The sequence below is a fragment of the Staurois parvus genome, unplaced genomic scaffold, assembly GCF_062004578.1.
Source record: "Staurois parvus isolate SC_StPar_1 unplaced genomic scaffold, SC_StPar_1.0 ptg000056l, whole genome shotgun sequence".
NCBI lineage: Eukaryota > Metazoa > Chordata > Amphibia > Anura > Ranidae > Staurois > Staurois parvus.
The window spans coordinates 3,369,836-3,386,572 of NW_028317852.1; the positions used below are offsets into that span (position 1 = coordinate 3,369,836).

Here is a 16,737-nt window from a genome sequence, read left to right on the forward strand (position 1 = left end):
GAAGCCCTGGAGAAGTCCTGGAGACGGGCATGGGAGGAGAAGACGACAAGGGAGCTAGAGAGTAGGAGATCTTGTGAGGAGCGGAGAGTACGGTTTGGGTGGTATTTGGATACCAGATCGGTGATGTAGTTTGGGGCAGTTTTATGAACAGCTTTGTACATCAATGTTAGCATTTTGAATTTTATCCGTTGGGCAATCGGAAGCCAGTGGAGGGATTGGCAGGAGGAGTGGCCGATACGGAGCGGTTAGTAAGGTGGATGAGTCTGGCTGCAGCATTCAGGATAGACTGAAGCGGGGATAGCCTGTGGTGAGGTAAGTCGATGAGGAGGGAGTTACAGTAGTCAAGTTGAGATATAATAATGGAGTGAATAAGTTGCTTAGTGGTTTCTGGGGTTAGGAGCGGACGTATTTGGAGATGTTGCGGAGGTGAAGTCTGCATGAGTTTGTCAGCGATTGGGGCTGGAAGGACAGATTGGAGTCTAGGATGACACCTAGTACTCTGGCTTGCGGGCGGAACTGATGGTGGTGTTGCTGGTCTTGATGAAGAAGTCGGGGGGGGCGCTCCCGGGCTGGGGAGGAAAAATAGGAGCTCGGTTTTGGAAAGATTTAGTTTGAGGAAGTGGAGTGACATCCAGTCCGATATGTTGCTCAGTAGGCTTGTGATTCGGGCGGAGACTGAGGGGGTGAGGTGAGGGGTAGAGAGATAGATTTGCGTGTCGTCGGCATAGAGATGGTAGTTGAAGCCGGGAGAGTGTATCAATTGGCCAAGATAGCCTGAGATTCCCTGCACATGCGCAAACACACTGGCAGAGGGGACATACTAAAAGGAATAAGAAGAAGGTCTCCTGCGCTCAAGAGTGGTAAGATGATGGGAATATTTCCGGTCCTTGAAAACATCCAGTCTCAGCACAGGCCTTGCTGCTCCTTTAAGGGTCGGGGAAAACCCAAAGAACTCACTGCAAATCAAGGAAAAAGAGGGCGCACAGGCCTGGTGCATTACCTGAGAGTTAACTTTATTAAGATAAAAGGAGATATATACTCACAAGCAACTGTAGTGACAAAGCCACCAGGTCAGCTCGCAACGCATGAGTGGACCCTCAAATGGCTGACGCATTTCGAGGAGCGACCCAGTCTCGCTGGCTCTGATGAAAAGGGGATCGCCCCTCAAAACACGTCAGCAATTTGAATGTCTTCTCGTGCTTTGGGAGCTGACCTGGGGATTTGATTGCTTTGGATACTGATATGCCTTTGTCACTACAGTTGTTTGTGAGTATATATCTCCTTTTATACTAAAAGGAATGACAGAATGGAATGCCCATAGACTTTAACAGGGCAGTGGCATGCCTATAGAGAATAATGGAAAACAAAATATAAACTCACATGCAGGCAAATCTGAGAAGCATAGCACAGCGCTGAGCAAACTGTTGGCGCTATATAAATACTGTATAATAATAATTTCACCTTTCCCACAGGTGTACCCCAAGTAGAGTAGCAGATTGTAAAAATGAAATGATTTGGAATTATAGCTGTTTTTTAGGGAAAGACAGATAAATGACACAAAGTAATGCCCATAGAGTATAATGGGAAGCAAAATGTGACCTGGGGTCAGAAGCATTAAACTTAGCACATAAATCCTTAGCAGACATACTTTCCAAGTTAATTGGTGATGTTTAGCCGCTTTAGCGCTGCCCCATAGCAGATATACTGCTACAGGGCAGCAGTGATGATGCCATTCGTGGCCGCGGCTCTCAATCACCGGGTTCCAGCCAGTGATTACTCGCTGGCGCTCGGTGACTGCTGAGGATCTCCGACGGGGGGGGAACTGTTAACAAACAAACAGTTCTCTCCCCTTTCAGCTCCTGCACACTGCTTTGCATGTACAGCATGTAGTGTGACCAGGCCATTTTTTGCGATATAGCGCTCTGTTACTTTAACAATTGCACAGTCATGCAACGCTGCACCCAACTAAAATTTTGTACACTTTTTCCCACAAATAGAACTTTCTTTCGGTGGTATTTGATCACCTGTGCGCTTTCTTTATTTTTTGCGCTATAAACAAAAAGACCGACAATTTTGGAAAAAAAAACTATATTTTTTACTTTTTGCTTTTAAACATGTCCATTAAAAAAATTTAAAAATCAAATTTAGTCACGAGTTTAGGCCAAAATGTATTCTGCTGCATGTCTTTGCTAAAAAAAAAAAAAATCCCAATACATGTAAATTAATTGGTTTACGACAAAGTTATAGCGTCTACAAATGGCGGTATAGATACTGGAATTTTTTTTACTAGTAATGGCGGTGATCAGCGACTTATAGCGGGACTGTGGCTGGCATTCTGACAGTGGGGGGAACTGACTTGGTGTCACTGACATCCCCAGTGACACCAAAACAGTGATCAATGCTAATAAAAAGCACTGACACTGTACTAATGGCACTGAGCAGGAAGGGGTTAACACGTGGGGCGATCAAAGGGTTAACTGTGTGCTGTTTTACTATGTGGGCTGTGTGTGTGTTTCACTGTAAGCACACTGCTTTGTATGGCTCCGATATGCAGAGCCATACAAAGTAGTGTGCAGGAGCTGACAGGGGAGAGAACTGTATTGTTTACATACAGGTCTCTTGCCCGTCTGAAATTCTTGCAGATCGTCAGGTGGTGGCAGGGAATCACCGTCCAGGACCCAATAATTGACAGCCAAGGCTGCAAATGGCGATGCTGGTAGGACACGCACGCCCCCTACCCAGAACTGCAAAATTGTGTGTGTGTGTATATATATATATGTGTGTGTGTGATCTTGCGCAACCGTGCCGCAGTGTAGCAGTATTTCTACTATAGGGCGGCGCGGGAGCAGTTAATCTCAATTTTAAACATCACCACTGAAATTGGAGAGTATGTTTGCTAATGATTTATTTGATATGTGTAATGGTTTTGATGTCAAGTCACATTCTGCTTCCCATTATACTCTATGGTCATTCCTTTGTTTCATTCCATAGAAAACAGCTATAATTCCAAATAATTGTATTCTTACAATCTGCTACTCTACTTGGGGAACACCTGTGGGAAAGGTTACATTGCTATGTTTCTCAGATTTGCCTGCAAATGAGTTTATATTTTGTTTCCCATTATATGCTATGGGCATTCTCTTTTGTCATTCAACTTTGTCACTCCATATAAAACTGATAATCCCACTTCATCTCAATTTTAAACCTCACCACTGAATGTGGAGAGTATTGCAGGCCATAGACGGGTTGAAAATCGGCCGATTTTTCGGCCGAAAAAAAAATCGGACGATTTTCGCACCATTAATGGGTTAATTGGTCAGCCGTTTTTCGGGGTTTTGGCACATTTTTTTTTATCGCTAAAGTTGGAAAAAAATCGGCCGATTTTGCCGGCAACGATCGGCAAATCGGTTGATCGTTTTACCGATAAAAAATCTGCGCATGAGCCATGACCTGCAAGAAGAAAAAGAATTCCAGTCCGCTACTATATATTATATGAAAAGTCTTGCGGTTGCAGCAATGTATCTATTTGTATCTGAATAAAAACATCTGTATCCAAAATTGATACAAATGGATACATTGTTGCAACCACAATACTTTTTCATGTCAAATATAATAGCGGAGCTCTCTGCAAGGGACAGAAGTAATTAAATGCCGGCTGTACACGGGATGAAAATCGGGCGTTTTTTTTTTTTTTTTTAAAGGGTTGGTTTTCAACCCGTCTATGGCCTGCATATTTCTGCTAAGGATTTGACAGTTGCAGAATGACATTTGGAAAATGGCAGTTATTTTTGACAGTCTGAAAAAGACTTTTGTCATTTTATAGAAAGCAGTGATAATCCCGCTTAATCTCAAATTTGCTGGACATCTATACTGATATGGACTAGGTAATGTGTTAGGAACGTAAGGATGCCCCATCGTTTTATGAAAATGATCAACCTATAGAGGACTGAATTCAAAGACATCCCGAGAAGCAAAGTGAAAAAATGATGCAGCAGGCTAGTCCATTTTGCTGAAATTTCATTGCAGCAACTCAAAATGGTGCTCAGTAGTTTGTATGGCCTCCACGTGCTTGGATGCATGCCTGGCAACGTCGGGGCATGCTTCCAATTAAATGACGGATGGTGTCTTTGGAGTATTTCCTCCCAAATCTGGACCAGGGCATCACTGAGTTCCTGGACAGTCTGAGGTGCAACCTGATGGCGTCTGATGGACCGAAACATGATATCCCAGAGGTGGTCTATTGGATTTATGTTAGGCGGGGATGGTGGCAATTCAGTGGTATCATTTCCTCCAGGAACTGCCTGCATACTCTCGTCACACGAGGTCTGGCATTGTCATGCACCAGGAGAAGCCCAGAACCCACTGCACCAGCGCAGGGTCTCGCAATGGGTCCAAGTATTTCATCCCAATACAGTCAGGGTGCAATTGTCTAGCCTGTAGAGGTCTGTACATCCCTCCATGAATATGACTCCCCAGGCCATCTCTGACCCACCACCAAATCGGTCATGCTGAACGATGTTACAGGCATCATAACGTTCTCCACAGCTTCTCCAGACCCTTTCACATCTATCATGTGCTCAGGGTGAACTTGCTCTCATCTATGAAAAGCACAGGACGCCAGTGATGGACCTGCCAATTCTGGTGTTCAATGGCAAATGCCAATCGAGCTCTATTGTGCCGGGCAGTGAGCACAGGGCCCACTAGAGGTCATCGGGCCCTCAGGCCACCCTCATGAAGTCTGTTTCTGATTGTTTTGTCAGAGACATTCACACCAGTGGCCTTCTATGGCCCTCTCCAGCCCTCCTAGAGTAACTGCCTGTCTCCTGGAATCTCCTCCATGCTCTTTATACTGTGCTGGGAGACACAGCAATTCTTATGGCAATGGCACATATTGATGTGCCATCCTGAAGGAGTTGGACTGCCTGTGAAACCTCTGTAGGGTCCAGGTATCGCCTCATGCTACCAGTAGTGACACTGACCCTAGACAAATACAAAGTTAGTGAAAAACAGTCAGAAAAGATGAGTAGGGAAAAAAATTTCAGTGGCCTCCACCTGTAAAACCATTCCTTTTTTGGGGGTCATCTCATTGTTGCCCATCTAATGCATCTGTTGTTAATTTCATTACCACCAATGCTGCTGAAACTGATTAACAGCCCCCTCTACTACTTAACTGACCAGATCATTTCCCCTAGGAGTTTAATTGACTTGATGCTATACTCCGATTAATAAGTGTTCCTTTAATTTTTTTGAGCAGTTCACTTCTGTCATTCACCCTTGTCATTCCATAGAGAGTAATGATAATCCCACTTAATCTCAATTTTAAACATCACCACTGAATTTGAAGAGTATGTCTGCTAAGGATTTATTTGGAATGTTGAATGGTTCTGACTCCATGTCGTATCTTGGTTCCCATTATACCCTATGGGCATTCTCTTTTGTCATTCACCTTTGTCATTCCATAGAAAACTGCTATTATCCCAAATTATTTTAATTTTACAATCTGCTGCTCTTGGGGAACACATGTGGGTAAAGTGAAATTGGTATGTTTCTCAGATTTGTCTGCAAATGAGTTTATATTTTGGTTCCCGTTATGTTCTATGAGCATTCCGTTCTGTCATCCATGTTTATCATTCCATTGGAAACAATAACAATACCACTTAATCTCAATTTTTAACATCACCACTGAACTTGGAGAGTATGTCTGCTATGGACCCCAGTGTTGCATGTGCACAGGCATGATATCCCACAAACTGACTCTTGGCATGTGTGCCGTAGCTATCTCAGGAGCCATTTGTGAGATTTTGCACTTGCCAACGTGTTGTAAGGTCTCTGCCAGAATAGAGCTCTGTCCATGTGCAGACATGCCACGAGTCTCTACCAGGTTTATGGGACCTTGCACAGATGACCACACTGTGTCTTCTTCAGTGCCACCATCATTAATTTACATCCCGTCACGTGCACACATGCCACTGTCATATGTTCCAGGTCCTGTGGTCAAGGCAGACTCATGGCATGTCTGCAAATGTGCCAGATCTCTGTTAAAGATGGTGGTGGTAAAGAAGAGGTGCAATAAAAGAGCTTTTGCTTCAGACAGGACAACACTGGACTCCGTGGTCTACCAATTATATTTATTTTGTTTTTTTTAGGCCCCTTCACATGGGGCAGATTCCATTGTAATCAGCAGGGGATCTCTCCACGGATCCCCTGCTGATCATAGCAGTCTGGGCAGATGACACAGTTTCTGCAGAGCGAACACAGACCGCTCTGCTCAGTGGGTGGCCAGGAGTAAACGAACTCCGCTGTCCATTTACACCTGTCTACCTCCTACTCCACCTAGGCAGAAGAGGACTGGATTGAACCCTGAGGTAGGTGGGCATGAACTGGCACAAGTCTGTTTACATCCTTCTTTCCAAAGGAATGCGTTAACCTTCCATTCAAGTCTGCATGAAATACTGACAGACGAACTTGATAGGAACATCCGTGTTAAAGGATAAGTTCGCTTTTAAAAATAAATAAATGTACATTGCAGGTTAAAAAAAAATGTGAATTTATTTTTTTTTTTTTACTTGGAGTCTGGAAAGCATTGCATATTGTGGGTGCCATGCAGGACTTTCTTGATCTTGTCAGTGTATCTGTCTGCTTGTATCTCATATGGGCAGGCAGATAAAGACTGACAGGAAGAGATAATGAACTACAAGCTGACAGCCGCAAAGTAATTTTCCATTCAGTGAACTCCTGGAAATGAATGAAGCAGCCAGGCGGGCGGAGCCCTGCTCGGGCCCTTTTTTTTTCCCAAAATAGTGACAGCTAGTGGGGGAAGAAGATGCTGCAGGAGTGGGAACATGTTACATGTTCCACCCTAAAAACTGGTGAAATGTATCATTTTTCCAAAAACAAACTTATCCTTTAAGACAGGGACAAGTGTTAGAGGAACTGCAGCAAACCGTTTTCAGTGAATGTAGTTAAAAGCAGAAATGCATTGTAGCACTTGTGCGCAATGCATACCAGCACACATGGGCTATGGCCATCCTAACACGTGCCCACTGATGTGAATGGACTCTGTGTTTTACCATAATGTTATGTACATATATATATATATATGTTGAAGGATAAGCTCACCTTTAGTTACATGTTATACCATATTTAGGGTGTAACATGTTACTAAATGAGCATATATACAGTGGGGTAAAAAAGTATTTAGTCAGCCACCAATTGTGCAAGTTCTCCCACTTAAAAAGATGAGAGAGGCCTGTAATTGGCATCATAGGTAGACCTCAACTATGAGAGACAAAATGAGAAAAAAAATCCAGACAATCACATTGACTGATTTGGAAAGAATTTATTTGCAAATTATGGTGGAAAATAAGTATTTGGTCAATATCAAAAGTTCATCTCAATACTTTGATATATATCCTTTGTTGACAATGACAGAGGTCAAACGTTTCCTGTAAGTCTTCACAAGGTTAGCACACACTGTTGCTGGTATGTTGGCCCATTCCTCCATGCAGATCTCCTCTAGAGCAGTGATGTTTTGGGGCTGTCGTTGGGCAACACGGACTTTCAACTCCCTCCAAAGGTTTCCTATGGGGTTGAGATCTGGAGACTGGCTAGGCCACTCCAGGACCTTGAAATGCTTCTTACGAAGCCACTCCTTTGTTGCCCGGGCGGTATGTTTGGGATCATTGTCATGTTGGAAGACCCAGCCACGTTTCATCTTCAATGCCCTTGCTGATGGAAGGAGGTTTGCACTCAAAATCTCACGATACATGGCCCCATTAATTTTGTCCTGTACGTGGATCAGTCGTCCTGGTCCCTTTGTGGAGAAACAGCCCCAAAGCATGATGTTGCCACCCCCATGCTTCACAGTAGGTATGGTGATCTTTGGATGCAACTCAGCATTCTCCCTCCTCCAAACACGACTAGTTGTGTTTCTACCAAACAGTTCTATTTTGGTTTCATCTGACCATATGACATTCTCCCAATCCTCTTCTGGATCATCCAAATGCTCTCTAGCAAACTTCAGACGGGCCCGGACATGTACTGACTTAAGCAGGGGGACACGTCTGGCACTGCAGGATCTGAGTCCCTGGCGGCGTAGTGTGTTACTGATGGTAGCCTTTGTTATGTTGGTCCCAGCTCTCTGCAGGTCATTCACTAGGTCCCCCCCGTGTGGTCCTGGGATTTTTGCTCACCGTTTTTGTGATCATTTTGACCCCACGGGGTGAGATCTTGCGTGGAGCCCCAGATCGAGGGAGATTATCAGTGGTCTTGTAGGTCTTCCATTTTCTAATTATTGCTCCCACAGTTGATTTGTTCACACCAAGCTGCTTGCCTATTGCAGATTCAGTCTTCCCAGCCTGGTGCAGGTCTAAAATTTTGTTTCTGGTGTCCTTCGACAGCTCTTTGGTCTTCACCATAGTGGAGTTTGGAGTGTGACTGTTTGAGGTTGTGGACAGGTGTCTTTTATACTGATAACAAGTTCAAACAGGTGCCATTGATACAGGTAATGAGTGCAGGACAGAGGAGCCTCTTAAAGAAGAAGGTACAGGTCTGTGAGAGCCAGAAATCTTGCTTGTTTGTAGGTGACCAAATACTTATTTTCCACCATAATTTGCAAATAAATTCTTTCCAAATCAGTCAATGTGATTGTCTGGATTTTTTTTCTCATTTTGTCTCTCATAGTTGAGGTCTACCTATGATGCCAATTACAGGCCTCTCTCATCTTTTTAAGTGGGAGAACTTGCACAATTGGTGGCTGACTAAATACTTTTTTGCCCCACTGTATCTGCCATAGGGTGGCCCTTTTATGATCAACTGTCTGCTGGACACCTGTTTAATGAATAATTAGACTCGCCTCTAGTCGAATTCTTGTTCATTAGGATTTTGTTATCTAAAATTTAGCTTTGCCCCTAAGACTTTCATTGGGGTGTATTCATTTTTGCAACATGGTCTTCAATGAATTTGTTAGGAAAAATACTTTTTTCGTGTGTGCAAATTAACAAATATTATTTGCAATCAATGGCTTGCATTTGTAGGAGTATTTTGTAGTATAGTGTCCCATAGAAAATGTTGATTCTGAAAGGAAAGTAAAGGTTTTCTGTCAAAGCTGTTGGGGTGTACTCATTTATGCTGAGCACTGTATGTATGTTTGCATCCAGGATATGCTGTTATCTGAGTACAACCACAGTGTCTGTCAGCCTGTCAATGATTTGTACAGGATGCTTTATGCAAACACAGTTTACTATTCACTTTTATGAATGAACTAAGTAGTGCTTAGCACAGTGTTCATGCAGGAAAGGAAGGGGTCAGTAAACATGACACCCTCGCTCTCCATCCTGACATACACTTTAAAGCATATGCTTAGCCAAAATAGTTTGTTTTTTCAAAGGAGGTAGGTGAAGGCTAGATATCCTGTCAGATTTGTATTTCTGTCTACATCAGTGGTGCAGATTTGCCTCACTTCTTGTCAGAAGTGCAGTAGATGAAGGGAAATCTCTGCAACAGAGCCAGGATAGCAGTAAGAACTCAACAGGGGTTCTAATTCTAATGCTCTCTTTTCAAAACCATATGAAAAAAAGCTTTGGCTGGAAATACAATTAATGTATTTAAAACATGTGTTATCTGGGTCTGGGAACAATTTCATGCATGCTTAGTATTATAGATTCTAGAATCCCTACTAGCAGCACACACAGTGATGATTGAACTACACAAACCACACATGGTGGCCATACATGTCTTCTGTTTTATTATCCAGTTGATGTGTGGCAGCACTGAGATACTTTTTATAATGAATACAATCATATTACAATCAATCAAATTATGAGATTACATGGTGGAAACAAACTAATCAATAACCTACAATTGTAAGTTATGATCGTATTTTAACTCTCAATCAAAATTCACTTTCCCTGCGTGTGGTATATTATTTTAATGGGTTGTCGACTGTAGATAGATTATTCCTATAGGAAGAGATTGGAAGAAAAATAAATTACTAATTTTTCAAAGTGTATATGCCTGCCATTAGGCCAGCTTGAAGATTTGAAATAAAACACTGACTAGTGTTTATAAACCGAGCATATAAAAGTCTTTCTGAGAAGAGAAGGGTAATTGCACACAGGCAATTTGTCTGTGGCTTTGTTGTTTTCTTTGAAAAGACAGTTTTGGATTTTTGTGATATAAAAAAATATTTTCAATAGGTAAAACACTAAATGTTTTGTATTCGCACAAAATGCACTTTACCGGAGTATATGTAAAGCTTTTTTTTTTTTGTCCCCGGACAGTGTGTACAAGTAAATCTCTCCATTCTATCCAAAAACTAAGAAAGTTTTGCCTGTAGATCTACTTTAACTCTAGGTATTTGTGACAGAGATTCAAACTGTTTTGCATTTAAAACTAAAGAAAAGTTCCTACTGGAACATTATACATAAACACGTGTACTTCTTAAAATCCGCTTTCTTCATGAAATATTATCTATTCCAGGCACAATCTGAAGTTTACCGGAACGTGTTCATCAGAGATTAAATCATTTATCAACACCATGTCAAGTGAGTATCATTCTTTGCCACTACTCATAAATATTTTTTTATTTTGTATATTGCTTTGAAATGTCAGTTACTCAAGGAATAATGGCCGCCAGTAAGACCCTTTTCACACTTGAGCGTTTTTCAGCTGGACGCTCAACAAGTAAACACGCTCAACAAGTAAAATCCCATTATTTTCAATGACTCCTGTTCACACTTGAGTGTTCTGTCACCTGCAGATCTTCCTGAAAAGTAGCGCAAGTACTTTTCTGAATGACAGGTGTTTTGCCTGTCACTCAAAAAAGTGCCTGCGCTATTTTCAGGCAGATCTGAGTGTTTTGTCCCCATAAATTTAAATGGGAAATGCTTGAACACAGGGGTGTGCAAATTTTTAAAAAAAAACTACTTGTCCAGGGACTAAATCGGGGCCTCAATCTACTTGTCCAGGGACTAAATCGGGGCCTCAATCTACTTGTCCAGGGACTAAATCGGGGCCCCAATCTACTTGTCCAGGGACTAAATCGGGGCCCCAAACTACTTGTCTTTCATGACAATCTACTTGTCCAGATTAAAAAAAAAAAAAAGTTTTAACCAAAACCGTATTTTAGAAATGTCTAGGGCTTTTAAAAACAAAAGGGGCTTTATGACGACTTAAACATGTAATATATTTAACATTGCACTGTTTATCTCCTCCTCCCCTCCCTGCCTCTCTCCAGCATTGCACCCAGGGACTAGCAGAGAGGAGAGAGACCTTACAGTGTAATCATCACTGATTGGTTGCTCATCAGGAAAGGGTGGGACAGGGCTTATACTTTATCCCTTTCGCTGCCAGAGCCGTTTTTACGTTTTTTGCATACGTTTAAAAAATCATTTTAGGCCTGAAGATTACATAAATGCCCCAAACATTATATATTTTCTGAAAGCAGAGACCCTAGAGAATAAAATAGTGGAAGTTCCAATTTTTTTTATGTCTCATGATATTACCGCAAAATTTTAATATAAAATACAAGTAAGTTAATTTTAAGGCACAAAAAAGCAATAAATTGCCTTTTTTTTTGTAAAATATAAAAGATGAGGTTGCAGCGAGTAAATAGATATCCAACTTGTCAAACCTTAAATTTGTGCGCACTCGTGAAATGACGACGAATGTCAGTACCCTATATTTTCTATAGGTCGACACTTTTAAAGCTCCTTATAGATCACCAGTTTAGTGTTACAGAGGTCTGGTGCTAGAATTATTGCTCTCATTCTGGCGTGCGCGGCGATGTGCAACATGTGTATCGCAATCGACGGTTTCATGCATAGATGCCCCAGTGTGTGCTTTTACGTTTTTTATGTGCGTATATGTGGGGGTGGAGGCCTCAATATTTTTTTTTGGGGGGGGGGGTATGGTATGTGCTTGGGTGTAACTTTCATATTTTTACAATTTAAAAAAAAGTCCCCCATGTGATGATTTTTGGTGACAAGTTCTCTTTGATATATTCAAGGCCTAAAATACCCTGGATGCCTCCCCTCTGCTCCGCTAAATATAATGCGGTGCACATCGCACCATATTACATTCTTTCCCAGGGATTGCATTACAATCTCTCAGCGGGGACCTGGAAGTGACATCGTAATGTCACTTCCGGGTCAGCACAAGAAGGGGAGCGGACTGGTCCGCTCTTCTCCTTTGCCTCTAGCCGACAGAGAGCCGGGCCCACAGATGGGCAAGCAGAGCCCGGGAGACCTCACACTGGGGGCACAGAGAGGCTGGCACTGTGTGAAGCAGTTGGCGGCAGCTCTGCCGCCAATTGCTTCACCTGACAGGTGAGCCCTGCTGATTGCCCGCAGCAGGGCTAAAGGTAGAAAGAAACTACCTGCCCGGCACCCGAAACTACATGTCCCGGGCATCGAGCGATAGGAATCCAACAAGTGTTTTTTTTTTTTTCAGGCGTTTTCAGCTCAAATAACAGCTATTTCTATTGGCCACAGCAAAAACGCCTGAAAAGAACACCTATAATATTTGCAAATCTGCTCAAAATAATGCTCAAAAAGGCTTGGAAAAACACCCAGCTCAGTTTGAATGCAGCCTAACTTTTGATGCCTGTTAACTCCAGTTTAACTGTATTCCACTAATTCAGGGTACTACTGTTTTCTCTGTTGTCATTTTCCATTTTTTTTTCTTTTTTTTAAAGAATATTTATTGGGTTTTTAAACATACATTGTGGCAAATAAAAAGGCGACATACATGGGATATCATGTCAATATTAAGAAATAGGAATCTCCAATCACATTCCATAGGAAAGAACATTGCATGAAAACAGTTAAGTGCATTCGGATTAGAGAATTCCCAATCCAGAGCAGATAAGAGAAAGTAAGAGAAGGTGAGTGAGAGGAAAAGGAGGATTGACAATTAGAGACAATGAATAAAGAAGTAGGTGAAGACTACAAAGTGTATGGTGTGGTCTGTTTCTGGATAAGCGGGGTGTAGAGAGATGTCAGCCGATATCCACCAAAAACATAAAGAGGAAGGTATATATTTAACGATAGAGATGGAGGAGGAGGAGCTACAAAAAGAAGGGTACACTGGGGAGAAAGCAAAAGAATACGGAAGAAAAGGAAGACCAAAGTAGGAGGAGAAGGTGTGAGAAGAGAAAGAAGAGGCAGATGAGACAGCTAAGGCTCATGTTGTTGAGTAGGAAGAGTGATGAAAAGAAGAAAAAAAAAAGGAAGGGGGGGGGGGTAATAGAGAGGAAGCAAACACTACCCAGGGAACCATATAGCCTGAAAAGATGAAAAAAGAACAGAGAAGTATTTGGGCTGGAACTGAGTTCGAGAGAGAATAGTAGCGTGAGTGTCAGAGAGGAGGGAGGCCCGTGACTCTGAATTCCACCAAAAATAAAAGGGAGGGCGTGGACAACTCCAGTTGCTTGGTATAGACCTATGATGCATACTGACAGCAGATGTACAAATAGCATGATGTCATATATCGAGGGTTCAGACCCCTGTTGGGGAAAGAAAAAGATGAGAGTTGGGAAAGGAGGGGAAGAAACATGAGAAAGAAAAATGTTACACGTCAATAATATAGCAAGACTTATAAACAGCAAATGTCTACTGTAGATAGAGCAACATTACATCATATGAGAGGTTTCGTAGAGCGGCTTAGCACTCTGGAGTCCTGGAGGAAGAATAATTGCTCCTGTGCGGAGAGAGATCCCGTGATGTAGAGCTTCCACTTCCGGAGGTATTGATCCAATCTGTAATTGGATGGTGAGGAGACTAGGTTAAGCCTGTCTAGGCATAGGAGAGAGTTGAGGTCTTGCTTTAAGTCTGTTGAAGTCGGACGACAGTTGGAGACCCATTTCCGTAGTATGGCCCTTCTTGCTATCGAGACAAGTAGATATCCATGGTTTGTTTCTGAGGGTTAATAATTGAGAGGAGGAAATTCCTGTGGCTGATTGTTCCATGTTACCGAAGAGAAGAAACAGCGGATCATTGGTCAATTGGAAAGTGGTGATAAAAGTTATAAAGGTGATCACTTGCTTCCAGAAGACAGATATAGACGGGCAATGCCAAAATCTGTGGTGTAATGAAGGTTTGAGGCAGCCGCAGAGTGGACATGTGGACAGAGCCGGGTCAGTTTTCGAATAAAGACAGAGAATATAGGCACGGTGTTGTTTAACTCGTTGAGGTTGAAGGCACAGGTGGTGTTGTAACATGATAGTAATTGCTCAACTGTGAAGGCATTATCAAAGTCCTTGACCCAGGAATTCACTGAGATAGATGATTCCAAGGGTTTTGTGTAATGAAGATTTAAAGGTCCATAAATGTTTGGTATTTTCGGGATTTTCCCAGAACATCAATTATTGTAGTGCGGAATCTAGTGGATTTAAGTGGAGCAACAGAGTTGACATTCCTTACTTGTAAAATGTAAAGAAAATGATGGGAGAGGAGATTAAAAGTTTGTTGAATGTTATGAAGAGGCTTTGGGGAACCTGTAGAGGTATCAAACAGGTGCTGTACCAGAGTGAGATCATGCATGGCCCAGGTTTCATAAGCTGCATATAGTTGCGGAGGAGAAAAAGAGGGATTATGATGGATAGGAAGGAAGCAAGAGAGCCACGGAGAGACTCCCAACTTACGTCTGACTTCCCTCCATGTAATGAGAGTATCACGATTGAGCGAGTTATGTTTTAAATGGGGTGGGAGAGAGTTTACATTTGAATGCAAGAGGGCCGTGAGAGTAAATGGATGGACCATAGCAGACTCAATATGGTAGCTGGAGTACCTGGGAGATTGGGTAAGCCAGTCTACGCAAATACGTAGCAGGCAAGAAAGATTGTAAATTTGTGCGTTAGGCCGGATCCTCCCTCACTCCGCGGAAGAAACATTTTATTCAGTGCTATGCGTGGGTGTCTACCCCTCCATAGAAATTTGGATATTACCCGGTTTAGCTTCCTTATCTCGCTGTGTTTTGGGACCAAATAGGAGGGCGGGCATGCTATAATGGAAGAACCTCACTCTTAGAAAAATTTATACGAAGCCCTGAGCAGAGGCAGAAGTTGAAGAAAATGTCTTGAATATATGGCAGATCTGAGGACGGATTAGAGGTAAAAATGATTATATCGCCTGCGAATAGGGAAATTTGCAGATCTTGTTGACCAATTGTAATTCCATGGAGGTCAGACTGAAATATTAAAAAATGTGCCAAAGGTTCCAGGGCTAGATTGAAGAGTAAAGGGGAAAAATTACATCCTTGTCTTGTGCCCTTGTGAAGTCGTATGGGATTGGATATATGGCCTGCCGCTAAGACGTGAGCTATTGGTGCCGAGTACATAGCTTGGATCAGGTGCATGAACGGGCCCTCAAATCCGAATTTCCGTAGGGTTAAGAATAGCCAGTCGAAATTGACATTGTCGAAAGCCTTTTCAGCATCTAATGAAATGATCGCTGTCTCTCGGAGCGAGTCATGTTTGGCCTGATTCAAGACTGTTAATACCTTGCGTATATTCGAAGCAGCTGAGCGACCCTGTACGAAGCCCGCTTGTGAATGGTGAATAAGGGGGGGTAAGATCGTAGCTAGACGAGTTGCGATGATTTTTGATAAAAGTTTTGCTTCTAGATTTAAGAGGGATATTGGACGATACAATCCGGGATCCGTTTGAGTCTTTGTCTTTTTTTCAGTTTAATATGGGCTTGGAATCCAGAGGGGAGATAGTCTCTTCCCTCCTGAATTGTTTGGAATACTGTCTGTAAAGTAGGGGAAAGGGTTTCGGCTATGAGTTTGTAAAATTCCGCTGTATAGCCATCAGGCCCAAGGGCTTTACCATTCGTAAGAGATTTGAATAGCTAGTAAAATGTCTGATTGAGATACTGGGGCGTTCAAGGATTGAAGCGCGTGGGTCTAAATGCAGGAGAGAAATGTGTTCCAGAAAGGAGGTGGCCCGACCGACATCTATAGGGTCTGAGTCATATAGGTTCCGGAAGAAAGTTTCTAAGATGGAGATAATTTCCTTAAGTGCGCTATTCAGAATGCCCTGGGAGTCCCTCAGAGATGCAAAGTGGGTGGGAATAAAAGGTTTTCTGAATAGATGTGCTAGCAGCTTGCTCGGTTTGTTGCCAAATTTGTGATAATGCAGATCAAGATGAGATTGGTATTTAGATTCCTGGGCTGCTGCCCAGCTGTCACATTGGTGTTTAGCGTCCGCCCATGCTTTCCTATTTTTGTGCGAGTTAAGATCCGCTAGATCTTTCTGTGTCAGTCTAAGGCGGGTGTCGGCAACCCGCGGCTCCAGAGCCGTATGCGGCTCTTTTTCATCTTTGCTGCGGCTCCGGAGCACACTGCCCACCAGGTGACAGGCAATAGGGTTTCAGTGGTCGGCAAGCCGCGGATCGCAAGCCACATGCGGCTCTTCTGTGTGCCGGGCGCCCGCTCCCCTCCCTCCTCTCGGGCGGCCGCCTCAAAAGTCAGGACTCTTTTAATCCGCGTGGAACATTAGCTGTCAGGATGTAGGCGGGGCAGCCAGGATGTAGGCGGGGCAGCGTGACGAACTCCTCTCACAGTCCGCCCTGAAGACCAGAACACAGCGCGGGAACACAGCAAGAGGAACGCGCGGAGCAAAGGTAAGTGAATTGAGACAATATGGGGAATTAATTACTATAGGGGGGATGAATTACTATGGGGGATGAATTATTATATGGAGGATTAATTACTATGGGGGATTAATTACTATGGAGG

The 16,737-nt window shown here is 42.9% G+C and overlaps 1 protein-coding gene across 2 annotated transcripts in view; it reads left to right on the forward strand.

Annotated features, from left to right (window-relative positions):
• The window catches only part of BLZF1 (basic leucine zipper nuclear factor 1), a 35,497-nt gene that overhangs the window by 679 nt on the left and 18,081 nt on the right, over positions 1–16,737 (forward strand). For both annotated transcript variants that reach the window (XM_089668260.1, XM_089668265.1), the window contains exon 2: positions 10,480–10,544. In XM_089668260.1, coding sequence (XP_089524386.1) covers positions 10,538–10,544 — 7 coding nt within the window. In that variant the 5' untranslated portion in view covers positions 10,480–10,537. The remainder of the gene's footprint in view (positions 1–10,479; positions 10,545–16,737) is intronic.